The sequence below is a fragment of the Brassica napus genome, chromosome C9 (assembly GCF_020379485.1).
Source record: "Brassica napus cultivar Da-Ae chromosome C9, Da-Ae, whole genome shotgun sequence".
NCBI lineage: Eukaryota > Viridiplantae > Streptophyta > Magnoliopsida > Brassicales > Brassicaceae > Brassica > Brassica napus.
This window is the reverse complement of record NC_063452.1, coordinates 55800876-55815511: the sequence shown is the minus strand read 5'-3', so window position 1 is coordinate 55815511 and position 14636 is coordinate 55800876. Positions and strand designations below refer to the sequence as shown.

General features: G+C 40.8%; 3 protein-coding genes across 3 annotated transcripts; 1 reads left to right on the top strand and 2 right to left on the bottom strand.

The window, feature by feature from the left end:
• Positions 1 to 4408: 4408 nt before the first annotated feature.
• BNAC09G39340D lies at positions 4409 to 4948 on the bottom strand. The gene has a single exon (XM_013858299.1). It carries the CDS (start codon positions 4946 to 4948, stop codon positions 4409 to 4411), a length of 540 nt encoding a protein of 179 aa, XP_013713753.1.
• A 509-nt stretch (positions 4949 to 5457) lies between these two features.
• Positions 5458 to 7222, bottom strand: LOC125592753 (leucine-rich repeat extensin-like protein 5). Its single transcript, XM_048768141.1, has 3 exons — positions 6595 to 7222; positions 6151 to 6272; positions 5458 to 5982 (listed from the first exon to the last, which is right to left on the bottom strand). Exons 1-3 carry the CDS (start codon positions 7220 to 7222, stop codon positions 5458 to 5460), a joined length of 1275 nt encoding a protein of 424 aa, XP_048624098.1.
• A 1717-nt stretch (positions 7223 to 8939) lies between these two features.
• Positions 8940 to 13532, top strand: LOC106417507 (RNA-binding NOB1-like protein). The gene has a single exon (XM_013858298.2). It carries the CDS (start codon positions 8948 to 8950, stop codon positions 10925 to 10927), a length of 1980 nt encoding a protein of 659 aa, XP_013713752.2. The 5' UTR covers positions 8940 to 8947; the 3' UTR covers positions 10928 to 13532.
• Positions 13533 to 14636: the final 1104 nt, after the last annotated feature.

The window sequence follows — 14636 nt, the reverse complement described above, 5'->3', positions numbered from 1 at the left end:
CTATTATTTAGGATTTTGAAAGAACCATCAAAACTGCTACAATCATTTCTCGATTAGTGAATAAATACTATAAGATCTTGTGTGAAATTCGAGATCAGTTCAATCTAATTAAAAATGAGAAAAGAATGTTAGTAACGACTAAATGTCTTTTTTTCTTCTTGATCCGCTTAGTTGCAGAATCAAGCCATAGCATGTGAATCTTTCGATATCCTTGTGAATTTAGAGGTCTATATATGTGTATTGTTTGGGCTCCAAATGAGTTCATTGCTTTGCTTAGTGTTTGTTTGTTTGTTTTGGTCCCAGTGATTGTTTTTGGCCCAACGTTTGGTACTTCTGAAAGTCCATTGTCCTTGTAATCAGGGGAGGTGGTCATTATATTACTTGATTACACTACCATTTATTTGAAGTTAAAATAGAAAATTCATAATTGGTATTATATTTCAGTCTAGTTGAAGTTATATGTAAAAAGTACATATATTCTACAAAATACTTATTTACATGCACATTAAAACTAATTTAGTATTGTTGAAGTTCAACGTAAGAAAAATATTACAGAGTCTGATGACGTAGTTGGAAGGTTCCTACTCATTACATAGTGCTTTGGAGCATTATTATTGGATGGTTCTTAAGGTGGAGTTCTTAACGAAATATAAGAATCCGTCTCTTAACTTTTAACTAAAAAAGTTAAGAACCAGTTCTTAAATAAGATATTTAAAAACCAATTCTTATATTCCGTTAAGAACTTCACCTAAGAGAACCCTTTAATAATCATGCTCTAAGTATGAAAGACAGACACCATAATAACTTATTTTGTTCATGTTGACCCTCGGATGAATATTTATATTGCTTTATTTTAGTCTTATCTAATCCAACAACCTTTCACTTTGTAATTTATATGGGATTATTTGTGAAATAACTAAAATTAAAATTAAAATTAGTTTTCTAGAAAGAGAAAAGAAGAAAGAGAATGTGATTTTGGTTAGTTTGTTAGTTTCAATTTTTTGTTGAGTTATTGGGTGCAACTTCTCAATCTATATCCAATATATGCTATTTTCTATATTTTAAACATCATATAAATATATATAATATATATATCCATTCTTGTTTTCAGCAGCTTAATTAAGTATTTAAGCTTATATATATATATATATATATATACTAGGTGTTTTGTCTGCACATGCGGACATAATTTTTTTAGAGATATTTGTTAATAAATGTACTATTAAATTTTTTTGATAATCTTGGTGTGATTTCAAAGGCTTTCTAGGCCCAATGACTAATCACCAAGAGGCCTATAGAAATTCGGGTTTTCTTGCCGGTTAAAGCGTCTATAGGGGGTCATTTTAACTGCTACATGGATCATTAACCCAAAATATTATATCAACTTTTTTTTCTTGAAGAAAGGCTTTCTATCAAATGCATGAAGAAAAGGAAAACAGGCTCGGGCCTTAGTGTTTGATGCATAGCCACAGGCGGCCCACATAATTGATACCAAAAGAAATTTTTAAAGAACCCAGCCCAATTCAAAATGATCCACGTAATAGATGTGATCGAGGCAGTTTAGCGATCAAGCGAAATAGGTGATTACGGAAACGATCGCCGGAGACGATGGGGGTGTGAGAGAAGATGTTGAGAGTTAATGTAGCCAGAACTGAATCATCTGCGATGTTGTTGCTGGATTCTGTGAACGGAGGCTGGAACACCGATTCCTGACGAGAAGATCAAGTGTCGCCAAGAGGGAGTGTGGAGGACGAAAGCAACCCCGGTGGATTCGAGAGTTCCTTTCTGTCCAGAGTAGATAGATCGAGCATTGCCAGGCGATAAGCAAAAGTTTCTTATGAGGTTTAGGAAGACGCAGCGAAGTGAGGTAAGAGACGATGCTTGGCCAATCTCGTGGAGAAGTGACAGAGCATCTCGTTGTTACTGATGACCAGATCTCCCAACTATAAGGACAGTCAAATAACAGGTGATCGCGGGACTCAGATGCTGCGTTACACAACAGACATGTTGGGTCGACGTTCAGTCCCCAACTAAGTAGACGATCTCTTGTGGGACAACGGTTCAGAACAAATAACCAAGATAGAAAGTTGTGCTTTGGGATCCCTCTTTTACACCAGATGGTCTGATATCAAGGTACTGTGGCAGCATGTCTTTTTAGTAAGCTATAGATCGAACCTGTTTTGAATTTGTCCCATTGGGTGCCGTTAACAGTCCATTCATATAAGTCTTCCTCATCTGATAAGTGGATCGTTGAGAGATACATCTGGAGCTGTAGTTGATTCTCAGTTCGTGGTGATTGAATAACCCAGTTTCCATTGGCACTTATATCCTTCAATGTTGCATTCGTCGTGAGATCGAGGGCGAGAGGTACTCCTCAAGCTTGCCAAAAGGGAACCAGTTATCAGTCCAAAATCGAGTTGTTTCACCATTCCCCACCTTGACTTTGATCCAGGGGTATGCTATCTCTCTAATGCGCAAAAGTTTGTTAGCAAACCAAGAGAATTTCTGGTTAGTTTTCCTTGTCCAAAAATTACTTAAAGAGTCATTCAAAACTTCCTTTTTGTACCAGGCAACCCATAAAGACCTTGAATTGCAGAAGAGGATCCAGATGAGCTTCAACACACAAGCTTTATTCCACGCAACCAGATCCCTACAATTCAAACCTCCTTCTGATTTACTCAGCGTAATTGTCTCCCAAGAAACTCGAGCTGAGTAGTGCCCTTCTGCTGATCCTTTCCACAAATATGCTCCACATATTGAGTTGATTTTCTTTATCACAGATTTTGGGATTACGAATGTTGCGCACCAGAAGTTCGTGATCCCCGCTATTACCGTGTTAACCAGCAGCAACCGTCCTGCAAAGGATAGTGTCTGCGCACTCCAGGTATTGACCTTTCTCTTCACTTGTTGTAGCAATGGTTCGCAATTAAGGATAGATAGCTTTTTTGTACAAAGGGGAACTCCTAGATACCTGATAGGCAACGTACCATGAGTTATACCAGTCTGATTTGTGATGGAACTGACCTCTTGTTCATTCAATCCACAAATGTAGAATGTTGTCTTTTGTATACTCACTGCTAGGCCCGACATAGTTTTGAATTCCTCCAGAATTTCTAGAACAGCATTTACCGCATTGGCAGAACCATCCGTGAATATGAGTAGATCATCTGCGAAGCATAGGTGAGTTAGCTTTGTAGAGGCACATTTATCATGGTAGTTGAATCTTCCTTCCATCGCTCCTTCGTTGAGAAGAGTTGAGAGACAGTTCATGGCTATTACAAACAGGTAGGGACTTAGAGGATCGCCTTGGTGAAGCCTCCTTTTCCCCTTGAAATAGCCATGAACTCTTCCATTATAACCGACAGTGAAGGTTGGAGTTGTGATGCAGCTCTCTATCCATCTGATAAAGCGGTTTGGTACACCTATTCCTGCAAGACAATTTAGAATGAAGCTCCAGCTTATTGTATCGAAGGCTTTAGCGATGTCCACTTTGAGCACTATCTTCTTAGGTCCTGAGACTTTGTGATATCCATTCACTAGCTCCGTTGCCAGAATTGTGTTCTCTACAAGTAATCTCCCTTGCACAAACTTCGTTTGGTTTGGAAGAATGAAGCCAGGTAGCATTGGCTTGAGCTTAGAGACCAAAATCTTGGATACCGCCTTGTACAGTGTGTTACAACAAGAGATAGGTCTGTAATCTGAGACTGCTGAAGCACCAGGGAGTTTAGGGACCATTGTGAGGATCGTGGCATTAACTGCAGAGGGCATGAAAGCTGTTCCAAAGAACCGAAGGATGGAGCTGATCACCTCATCACCTAAAATTTCCCACGTGGCCTTGAAGAAACCTGAGGTCAGGCCATCTGGACCTGGCGATTTGTGGGGGTTGAGTTTGAGTATAGCTCTAGTGATTGATGTTGCTTCTGGTAGGGAAGAAAGTAAGAGGCAGTCAGCTTCGGAGCATCGGTAAGAAAGCAGGTCCTGGAACCAGTTGATGGATACATACGCATAAGGAAGAGTTTCAGGAGCAAGAATAGACTTGAAGTGATTTACAGCTAAGTTTGCCATAGCTTTCAGAGATGAGCGTTCCACACGGAAGCAAGAAGGAGTTGATCGAGTTATAGGCAGCTCTAACCACAACGACACAAAAGAAGTAGGATGTATTGAAATCTCCCTCCTTTAACCAGTTGATTTGAGACTTCTGCTTGAAATAAGCTTCTTCGATACTCCGGGGGAAAGTCCATTTATCATGTAAGTTTCTCTCCTCCAAAAATAGTTCCTCAGATGGTTGATGAAGCGCCCTTACCTGCACATCTTTTAACAAATTATTAGCAATAATAACCCTCTCTTGAATTTTTGAATAATTCTCACTGTTTATTTTTTGAAGTGCACTCTTTAGGCTTTTCAGTTTTCAACTGAGTTCCGAGAGAGTCGATGAGGAGATTCCGGCAAGAATCCAGGCTTCACTCACAGCAGTAAGGAAGAGGGGGTGTTTGGTGAGATAATTGAAGAATTTGAACGGTTTGGTTCCAGCAATAGGGAGAGGGGTAGCAAGGTTCAGGAGGCAGGGGGTATGGTCAGAGAATTCAGGTGCCAAAAAGGAAGCAGAGCTATTAGGGTAAGACGAGATCCACTCAAAGTTTACTAGCGCACGATCCAACTTCTTTGCAATTGGAGAAGCCAGTTGTTTGTTGGACCAGGTGTTTAAGATTCCCTGAAACCGGAGGTCAAATAGTCCAAGCTGAAGAATTGTATCATTGAAATCAATCATGCCGTTGGAGATTGCCTGAACAGATAGGGAGGAATGTTCTGAAGGACTAGTTATTTGATTAAAATCTCCAGCAACGATCCAAGGCTTGGAATGGAGACTCAAGGTTTGCTGGATGGTGATGAGATCCGTCCAGAGTTCCACCCTTTCAGCCACCAGATTAGACGCATACACTGAAGTCATAGTGATGGTGTGTTGATTGGATTGAGACTTCAACAGTAAGAGATTGACGAGTCTGATGGATCATTGTTACAGTAACAGGGGCTCGCCATATGAAGATAATCTGACCATCAACATCAGAGAGATGGTTCGAAGTAAACCGCCAACGGGGACAGACCTTTGTCATGATTGAGTTGAGCATAAGTTCTTTAATATGAGACTCCAAAATAGCACCAAAAAGGGGATTGTTATAGGTAAGCCACTGAGCAAAAGGTTTGTGCTTGTCTGAATCATTTAGTCCTCGGACATTCCAAAAAAATAGTTGTGTACACATATTTAACAGGTTGGGGGAGGAGTACCACCAGGTGGCGGCTCCTGAGGGGTAGAAGAGGTGGTGCAAAAAGAGTCTAGCTTGGAGTTAGGAGGGGATGATTTTTTTGTGGGTTGGAAAATGAGCGGAGGTCTAGAAGGGCAAGTGAATTGGGGAGGGATAGTGATGATAGGGGCATTAAAAGCAGCTGCTTGTTTGGTGGTTATATAGGATCCAAAAGTGGGGGCATAGGTTGCAGAGAGTCCAAAAACAAAGTTGGCTTTGGTAGGGGAGGATGAAAAAGTGATGTTTTGTGAGGTTGGGGAGGCGGAGGGGAAGAGTGAGAAGGTTTTTGGGTATTAATAGGAGGGATGGGGGAGGAGATAGGGATGCTTTGAATAGGAATGAGAGGGTCAGAGATAAGACTTTCAACCTCCTGAGGGATCTCATCAGAAGTTTCAATAAGATCATTATCTGGACGGTCAGGAGTTGACCCAACTGGCGGAGAAGTGTGAATCAACTCTATCTCCATGTCTGTCACTGCCGGCGGCTCATTTCCAGGGTTGTATAATTCCATGGAATCCTCGAGGCACTCATCAGTATCAGGAGGATCAGGAACCACGACTTTAGCATTGCTTTCATCTGTGGTTTTAGGGTCAGTTGGAGCAGGAGGGGAGTATATGCAGTCCTTCGGGATGTGGCCAATGCGATGACAATGCGTAGGGAGGGACCCAAGGATATTCAATATCTATTGGGATGATTTCTCCACTTTGCCGAACTAATTCACCAGAAGAAGGCAAAGGTTTGGTGAGATCAGCTAGGACTTTGACATGCGCAATATTAAGATCAGTGAGATTCTTGGTGTAGTCATCAGTTTCAATAGGTTCCCCTACTAATCATGCAGCCAAGCTTAAACCTTCCTTGGTGCGAAGATCAAATGGAACTCCAGAGAGGTGCGCCCAAAGAGGTATCGACTCAATCTCCGGTATGGTAGATGAGTAGATGACCCCCATTGGGAGACATAGAACATAGAAGTGCCTACATACCACAAGTGCTTTTCCAAAGCTTTAGCTCTTATGAAGTCCTTGGGTATTCGGACTAGGAAGGATCGTTTTAAAGGCTGCATGTGTATCTCAAGCTTTAAACATTTTCCCCAAATGAAGTTTAAAACGCTCTACATTGGTCCACAGTCAGGCATTTCCCAAGAAAAGTGCCTATGAGATATTGCTTGTGAAGTTCAACTCCACGTTGGAATACTGCGTCTGGGACTGCTACTCTTGGTTTTCCATCCGGAGAGAGGGAAGTAGGCGCCAGTCTTTTAAGTGATTTGTCCATCGAAATTTTGGCTTTTTGGGCCAACTTTGTCCTTTAGTCGGTTGATTAGTCTTCTTGGAAATGGTCGGAGGCTGGATAGTGGGGTTTCTAGGTGGGTTTGTGTTTGAGTCTGAGGGGTTTGTGTTTGAATTTTGGGGGTTAAGAGTAGTATTTTGGCCGATAGATTTGGTTGTGGGAATGGGGAGAGGTGGGGTAGAAGAGGTAGATGCAGAGGAGGATTGGATTGTAACTGGAGGCTTTGAGGAGGCGGAGTTAGTTTGGAGGGGGGAAGAGTGTTTAGGCGGGAGCACACTGAAATCTGAAGGTGGAGTTACTGTTTGGGGAATAGTGTTTTCTTCAGATCTACTTTTTGAATTTGCAGAATCTGAGATAGTGGGTTGATTTGTAACAGAAATAATTTGTTTCAGGTCTAAAGGAGCTTGCAATTGTTGTCCCTGACCTGAGGTAGTGGAAATCATCTTCTTCCTTTCAGAAGAAGCAGTCTTCGAAGTAATGGTGGCAGGGGAAGTGGGGAGGGGAGGGAAATCAACGAGGGGAGCATAGTCAGGAGGGTCAAGGGGGTCGGGAGGACGGTGAGCTGGAGGTTCACCGAGGTTGCTGCCGGAATCACATCGCTTTTCAGAAAACCAGGGGTTCTCTTTCGACGAAGCCATTTTTGTTAATTCAATATTATATTAACTTGCTTCTGATACATATACATTTTAAGTGAGCTGAGATTAAACTCGAACGGATATATATATTGACCCAGCTGAGCTATCAATAAATGTTAGGACTTAGGACTTAGGACTTAGGACCACTATAATAAAACCACTCTGACTTCTATATTTATATATTAGACTGAATTTCATGGTTCCACCTAATGCACAAATTGTACTATAATGTATAACGATTTTTACATAGGTTAAATTCTAACACTGTGTTTGTTTTCGAATGTAAGGGTATTAGTTTAAATAAACATATATTTTGGCCGACGAAATTAAATACTGTTAAGTTGCACAAAACCAAAAGGGAATATAAGTTTTAGCAAAATGACAAAATTACAACGTTGAATTCAGTCGGTATGCTCATAATTCATCTGTTTAAATTGGTTCGGACATCGCATTCAGAGTGTGTAGTTTATAGGCATATACACAAAATGTTGGAATTGTGTGAGCCCATGTTCAACTCTATATTATCCAATTAGTACGATATTGTCCACTTTGGACCCAATTAGCTGGTCCGCATGGATTTACTTTTGGGCTCCTTCCCAAAAGGCCTCGTACTAATCAGAGTTGGACATATCTATATATTAGACACTCTTTGTCTAATTCTCCAATGTGAGACTTATTTGATATCTCACATTCTCCCCCTCAAACTAAGGATCACACTCATCTTATGTCCTACAGCTGACTTCCTCTCTGCCACACACACCTCTCATTCCTAACTCGAAGGATACACATTCATCTCTCGAAAGGTATTGTAGTCTTCTTGCAGATTTCTCGTCAACCGCGCTCTGATACCAATTGTTGGAATTGTGTGAGCCCATGTCCAACTCTATATTATCCTATTAGTACGATATTGTCCACTTTGGGCCTAATTAGCTGGCCCGCATGGATTTAGGATGATTCAGAGATTGAAATCCATTTGTTCGAAGAGGATAACAGCTCAAAGACAGAGATGGATGGTAGCGCCTACCAAGTGTTTGAGAAAATGCTCAAGAGAAGAAAGAAAGTAACAAGGAAGAAGAAGAGATTGACAAGACTTGTTCTATATATTGAAGATCAGTTGACATATATTTTGAGCCACGAAGAGAGTAATAACTCAGACATGTTGGGGATACATATCGAGAACACACTCAAGAGACAAAGAAATAGTTGGTTGGAGTGGAGCAAAGGGAACTGTCATTGGGTACACAATTGGCAAAGGTTAGACAGAAAATGGAAGAACAAGAGAAAGAAGAAGAGAATAACAGAGATTTCAGAGGGCAAGAGTAAGAGAGTGACCTTGAAGCAGAAACACAAGGTCATAAGAAAGGTGAAGGAGCACCACAAAAGGAAGGAAAAGGATGCTAAGAAGCTCGTCCATTGCCGTAAACCAAGAGTAGAGAAAGACGCAAGTATCCCCAGTGACTGGCCTCTCAAAGAACATGAGCTCAAGGGCTTAGAGGCTCGACGTGCCCGTGCTCTCGAGGAGATTGAACAGAAGAAAGTCGCTCGCAAAGAAAGGGCAAAAAGGAGGAAGAGATGGATACAAGGTTCAGAGAACTATAGATCATATACAAGGTCAAAATGTTGTAAGGAGATTAAAATAGGGGTCTGGAGAAACATGACTAGAAATTGGCCTTGCCGTGTGATGAAAGACGCTGCTGAGAAAGGGAACAAGAGTATGAGTTTGAGACGATGATACACAACAATCAAGCATTAAACAGAAGACTGCTTCTGCTGAAAGTTGCAGAGAGAAAGAAAAGGAAAACAAGACTAGAGAACTATAAGAAGAAGGTAACAAGTATGAACGTGTGTATGTTGTTCTGGCATAGGACAGATGTGGATTTGCTGTTACTCCTAGTTGAAGATGTGAACAGGGAGGAAGAAAGTGATGACGAAGATCCCTTGAAAAGGGATGATGAGCTTAAGGAGATTGTTGATGAGTATTTTGGTAAAGAGTCTGAGCTTGGTGAAGGTGAAAAGTTTTTGAGTTATTACTTTCTGAAACCGATGTGTAAGGAGGAAGATGGAAAAACTAAAACTCAAGTGATAGATGAAGCTGAGATTGAGCTGTTTGAGAAAAATGAGGATTTGGTATTTGGTATGGACGGAAACTGCAAATCCACAAAAGGGATATCTATGGCTGTTGTTGACGCCTACGCCGTCATGAATGAACAGAGTGTAACCGACTTAGCCGAAAATTTTGTAACCGTCCCTGAAGTACTCTCGGAGATTCGCGATGCTCAACATCGTCTCAAATTCATCTCTTTCACTATCGAAACCATGGAACCATCTCCTGAATCTCTCAGTAGATTTATAAAATTTGCTAAAGCTATTGGTGATTTGCATACACTCTCTGATGTTGATCTTAAGTTGATTGCTTTGACACACACGTTTGAGGCTGAGGTTCACGGTATCAAAAATCTTAGAGATGTTCCTCCGCCTATTCAAATTGTTAGGGTAAAGAGACTACCTGAGAAGGAGTTACCTGGCTTGGGCTTCCATGTGGCTAACTTGGAAGAGCGGGAGGCACTTGGGAACGGGACGGAGGAGAAATCAAACACTACTGCCAAAATTCTTCTTCTTCAAGACACTAACATGAACATCATTCCTTCAGAAAACTGTTATGAGGCTAGTTCTGTTGCGTCTCATACTGTGGATGAGGAAGAAGAAGGTGGGAGGAGGCAGAAGAGGTACCCGCCTAAGAAAACAGAGGTGAAGCTTGAGGGTAATATGGTAGTGGAAGGATTATATACATCACAGGGTGAAAATGATGAAGAAGATGGTGGTAAATGGAGACATGCGGTTAGTAGCAGTACTCATAAATATCTCTTCAGGAGAAGGACCAAGTGGGAACATTACAATGCCTTGGCTGAGCAAGAAATTCAGAAAGATCAAAAGGCTGACAAAGCTGGTTACTTTACCCAGGACACCAATGATCAGATGTCTAATGACTCTAAAGGAAAGTGTAGCGAAAAGAACGATGAGGAGCTTTCGTCCATCTTAAAAGATATGAGGTTGGAGGAAGATTCATTAAAGGCTCTCCAAGAAGGAACTGAAGAGACAAATTTTAGCAATGGCGAGAATGATATTGAGGTCGAAGCTGAGGGGATTGATGTTGCTAATGTGGCTAATACAGTTCGAGGCTTTAGTTTTCGGTTTGGTGTAGCAACAAAGATAATCGAGGCTTGTGCAGACAATGAACAAATCCAGTTGTTTGTTGGCAATATGGGTTTCAGTGGTGTCAGTATCTCAATGTTGAGGAAGAAGAAGATTTCCACTGGGCAGTGTGTCTGCTTGATCGATGACTATGGTAATCGAACAATGCGACCATGTCTCTCCAGTGGTGTCAAGATTCTGGCTGATGAATTAATCAAAGCAGACTTCACAGGCTTTAAGTGGTTAGTGTTAAGATATGCCGTTCTTAACTTGGAAGTAATTAAAGTAGCTATTGGATTTGCCAAGCAAGAAGGTCTTTCTGTTTCTTTGGATTTAGCTAGCCTTAAGATGGCTCCTTACATTGAAAAGGACTGGGAACTGAACAAATACAAGGTTGAGAAGAAACTTAAGTTCAAGATGTGTTCAAGCTTAAGGGAGAGAATGTTGAAAATAAGCTTGAAGAAAGCTTGTGGAGCAAGCTATTCAAAAGATATTCGGAATGTGAAAGAAATATGAAATATGTTTGTTTAGGAATTATCTAAATAAGTTAAACTACTGAGATTATAAAGTTGATATTTCTATATAAGGAGATGTCAAGGTGTGGCATCACTACAAGAAAACATATTTTTTACGAGGGCGGTATTCGTTGTAAATTCGTCGTAATAGGGGCTTTACGACGAATTAACATCGATACGCGTTTCGTTGTTAAACGCTCGTCGTAACGGAGGTTTCGTCGTAAAGTCCTAGTTACGTTTACGAGGAAGTCAATTCCTCGTAAAGCAGAAGGAAACTATTCGTCGTAATGCCCTCGTAAATGACGATGTAAATACCTCGTAATAGTTCGTTGTAAAAGCCACGTAAGGCTTCCACGTAAAGTCGATGTAAATTTTACGAGGACTTTACAACGACTTCATGTAAATTTCTCGTAAACGTTACGAGGACTTAACGTGGAATTTTACAACGAATTTACATCTCCATATTTAAAATATTAATTAATTATAATAATTATATAAATTTTATAAAACAATAATTTTAAAATTTAAAATATTTGAAATAAAATTAAATATGAAACCAAATAATTTTTTTTAAAAACTATAAATTCATTAATTAAATAGAATTTAAATTTTTTATACAAAACAAAAGAAATTAAAAAAGGAAACTAAAGGCCAACATCATGGTCATCGAAGTAGTTGGCTGAGGGGTTCGGGTCTGTAGACGTTCCTGCTTCGGGATCCGGCTGGCTCATCCCGAGAGCTGCTCGTCTCTCCGCCAAAGCTCTCTGCAAAGTTGGATTTCCCACCGCCATCACATCCAGCAAACCCTCGAGAGAGTCCAAACGCTGCTGCTGGGTATCCATGCGAGCCTGCATCCGGTCGTTGTCCTGGTCCCGTCTCGAATAGTATGACGAAGTCGCCCTTGCAACTTCGTTAACGGAACCTATTCCAACCGTCCTTCCCTTCTTTCTAGGAGCCACCTATATGTATATATATAAAACCGTATTTAGAGTTAATAATAAAATAAAGAAAAAAAATTAAAATTATTAAATTTTACCTCCTCGAAGATCCGGTCGACCTCTACGGTTGACAACTTGACGGGTAATCCATCTGCAGACTGTTGGGTAAGTTGCGTCTCTTGCTCTTCAAACCGAGACGCCACAGCGTTGAAGAGTTTCTCGGATGCAGGATCCACAAAAACCCCATCTGGTGAGGCGTGAGTCATCTTGAATAAGTCCGAGAGAGATGGCAAAACTCCAGTCTTCTCCAACTAATAAACAACAATAATAAATAAATTAAATATAATTAATAAATACAAGTTTAAAATAATGAAAATTATAAATTTAAATAAAACTTACAGCTTCGAGACGAATTCCGGCATGGGGTTTTTGGCCGGATCTATGAACCATGGGCAAATGGCCATCTTTATCCCTCGTTCTTCGGGAAGCGGAGCAGGAGTTGGCTTTGCGGATGGAGCTGGGTTCGTTCCAATAGGTGATGAGGCCATCCCATGCTTCCTTTGTGACCCCGCTCGGCTTCCCCTCATAGCCGTAAATCTCCCACTTGTCCTTCCAATCGGAGACGGTGTTGCAAAGACGAGTTTTCGCCTTTGCAATAAATTCGCTCTTCACCCTCTCGGTGATTCCTACGGACCAGTTCCACATTTGCTGAAAAAACAAACATTTTAAAAGATTAGAAAAAAAAAATAATAATTATTTAATTAACAATATAAATATTAATAATATGTAAATATAATTACCGCAAAACATTTAAACCACGTCGTCTTGACGTGATCGGGAGTCATGGTCCAGTTGGGATAAGGGCCGTCATAATATCCCTTCATCGTTTCTGAAACGCTCCGGCTAACACGGTTGTTAGCCCCAAACCTGCAAATATAACAAATTTGTTAAAAAAATTGATCAAAGATTTTAAATTTAAAATTAATAATTTTATGTACTTACCAATAAGTACCCGGGGGTCTATCGGGGTCCAGAACGTGTAAACCCTCTCGTCCGGGCTGGGCAAGCAAATCCTCGACTGTGTATCTTGCGAATGGTGCATGAGCTGGCACCCGCAAATCGGGATGAACTGCAGCCGGTGGGGCAGGCTGATCCGGGGCGACAGGTGGAGCTCGTGGGGGAGGCATCTGAGATGGAAGAGGAGGAGGGGTCGAAGGAACTCTCCGAGATGTGTGAGAGTCTGGAACTGTCCCGGAAGAAGACGATGGACCGCTAGAGGAAGATCCATCGCCAAACAAATCCGCATACGTAGGTGCAGGAGCTGCTGGTCTCGGTCTAGGAGCCATCTAGAAAATTTAAAAAAATTAAATTAATATATATCCTAAACGAATTGTTTAAAATAATTTTCTAAACTAATCATCTAAACTAATTCCGTTAACTAATCACCTAAACTAATTCCCTAAACTAATCACCTAAACTAACAACCTAAACTATAAAAAAAAAAAAAGATAGAGAGAGAAAGTTACCTTAGAGGGGGAGAGGAGTTAGGGAGGAAGATACGAGCAGTGCTCGTATCTTCGACTTCTCCCATATATGTTTCATCTGTCGCTCATACGGATACATCCATCCGTTGTGAACAGGTCCACGAAGCAATGCTTCATATGGTAGGTGGACAACTAGATGCTCCATGACGTCAAAAAATGAAGGAGGAAATATCTTCTCCAGGTTGCACAATATGATCGGAATGTTATGATGAAGTTGTTCGATGACTTCTTCCTTGAACGTACGTGTGCTGAGATCTCTGAAAAAAACGCCGATGGCTGTATATTGCAAAAGTAATCAAATTAATAACATTTCATAACATATGTATATATATTAACGTTTTATAATTACCTGCAAGTGCTTCATGGACATTTGCTGGAAGGAGCTCGGCAAAAGCAAATGGAAGAAGTCGTTGCATAAACACATGACAATCATGACTCTTCATTCCGGATAACTTTTGACCTCGTTCAACACATTTTGACAGATTTGAAACATAACCATCAGGAAACTTAACTTCTGATGCAACCCAGTCAAACAAAGTTGTTTTGGCTTCTGATGACAACCGGAAGATGGGAACAGAAACGTTTCCATTGCTCTTGATATGTAACTCACTTCTTGAGCAAATATCAGGTAAGTCCATCCTTGACTTTTTGTTATCTTTTGTCTTCCCAGGGACGTTAAGTAATGTATTCATGATGTTCTCAAAAAAGTTCTTCTCAATATGCATGACATCCAGATTGTGGCGTAAGAGAAGATCCTTCCAATAGGGTAGCTCCCAAAATATACTCTTCTTATGCCAATTGTGAGACACACCATATCCATCAGGCATATTTCCAGGAACATGCCAATTTCCTCCAACTTTAACTGTTTCCTGAGCTCCGTAATAATCAATGTCTGCTTCGATCTGCTGGCCGGTGAGATATGGAGGAGGACCGTCTCTGACAATTTTTTTGTGCCGAAACAATGTCTTATTTCTTCTGTACGGATGGGCAAGTGGAAGAAAGCGACGATGACAGTCAAACCAACAACTCTTCCTACCATTCTTCAGTTGAAAAGCATCCGTCGATCCAAGACAATATGGACAAGATAATCTTCCATGTGTTGTCCAGCCAGACAACATCCCATAAGCAGGGAAATCACTTATCGTCCACAGCAGAACTGCTCGCATCGTAAAATTGTTTTTCAAGGAACAATCGTACGTCCACACCCCTTCTGACCACAATTGCTTTA

Bases quoted from the DNA above. Each gene is read 5' to 3' on its own strand.
- BNAC09G39340D (XM_013858299.1), bottom strand. From the start codon at position 4,948: ATGACTTCAGTGTATGCGTCTAATCTGGTGGCTGAAAGGGTGGAACTC.
- LOC125592753 (XM_048768141.1), bottom strand. From the start codon at position 7,222: ATGGCTTCGTCGAAAGAGAACCCCTGGTTTTCTGAAAAGCGATGTGAT. The intron at 6,273-6,594 runs GTTGGCCCAAAA...TGTGGTATGTAG, and splicing joins TCAACCGACTAAAGGACAAA to GCACTTCTATGTTCTATGTC. The intron at 5,983-6,150 runs GTTTAAGCTTGG...TCATCCCAATAG, and splicing joins TGATCTTCGCACCAAGGAAG to ATATTGAATATCCTTGGGTC.
- LOC106417507 (XM_013858298.2), top strand. From the start codon at position 8,948: ATGATACACAACAATCAAGCATTAAACAGAAGACTGCTTCTGCTGAAA.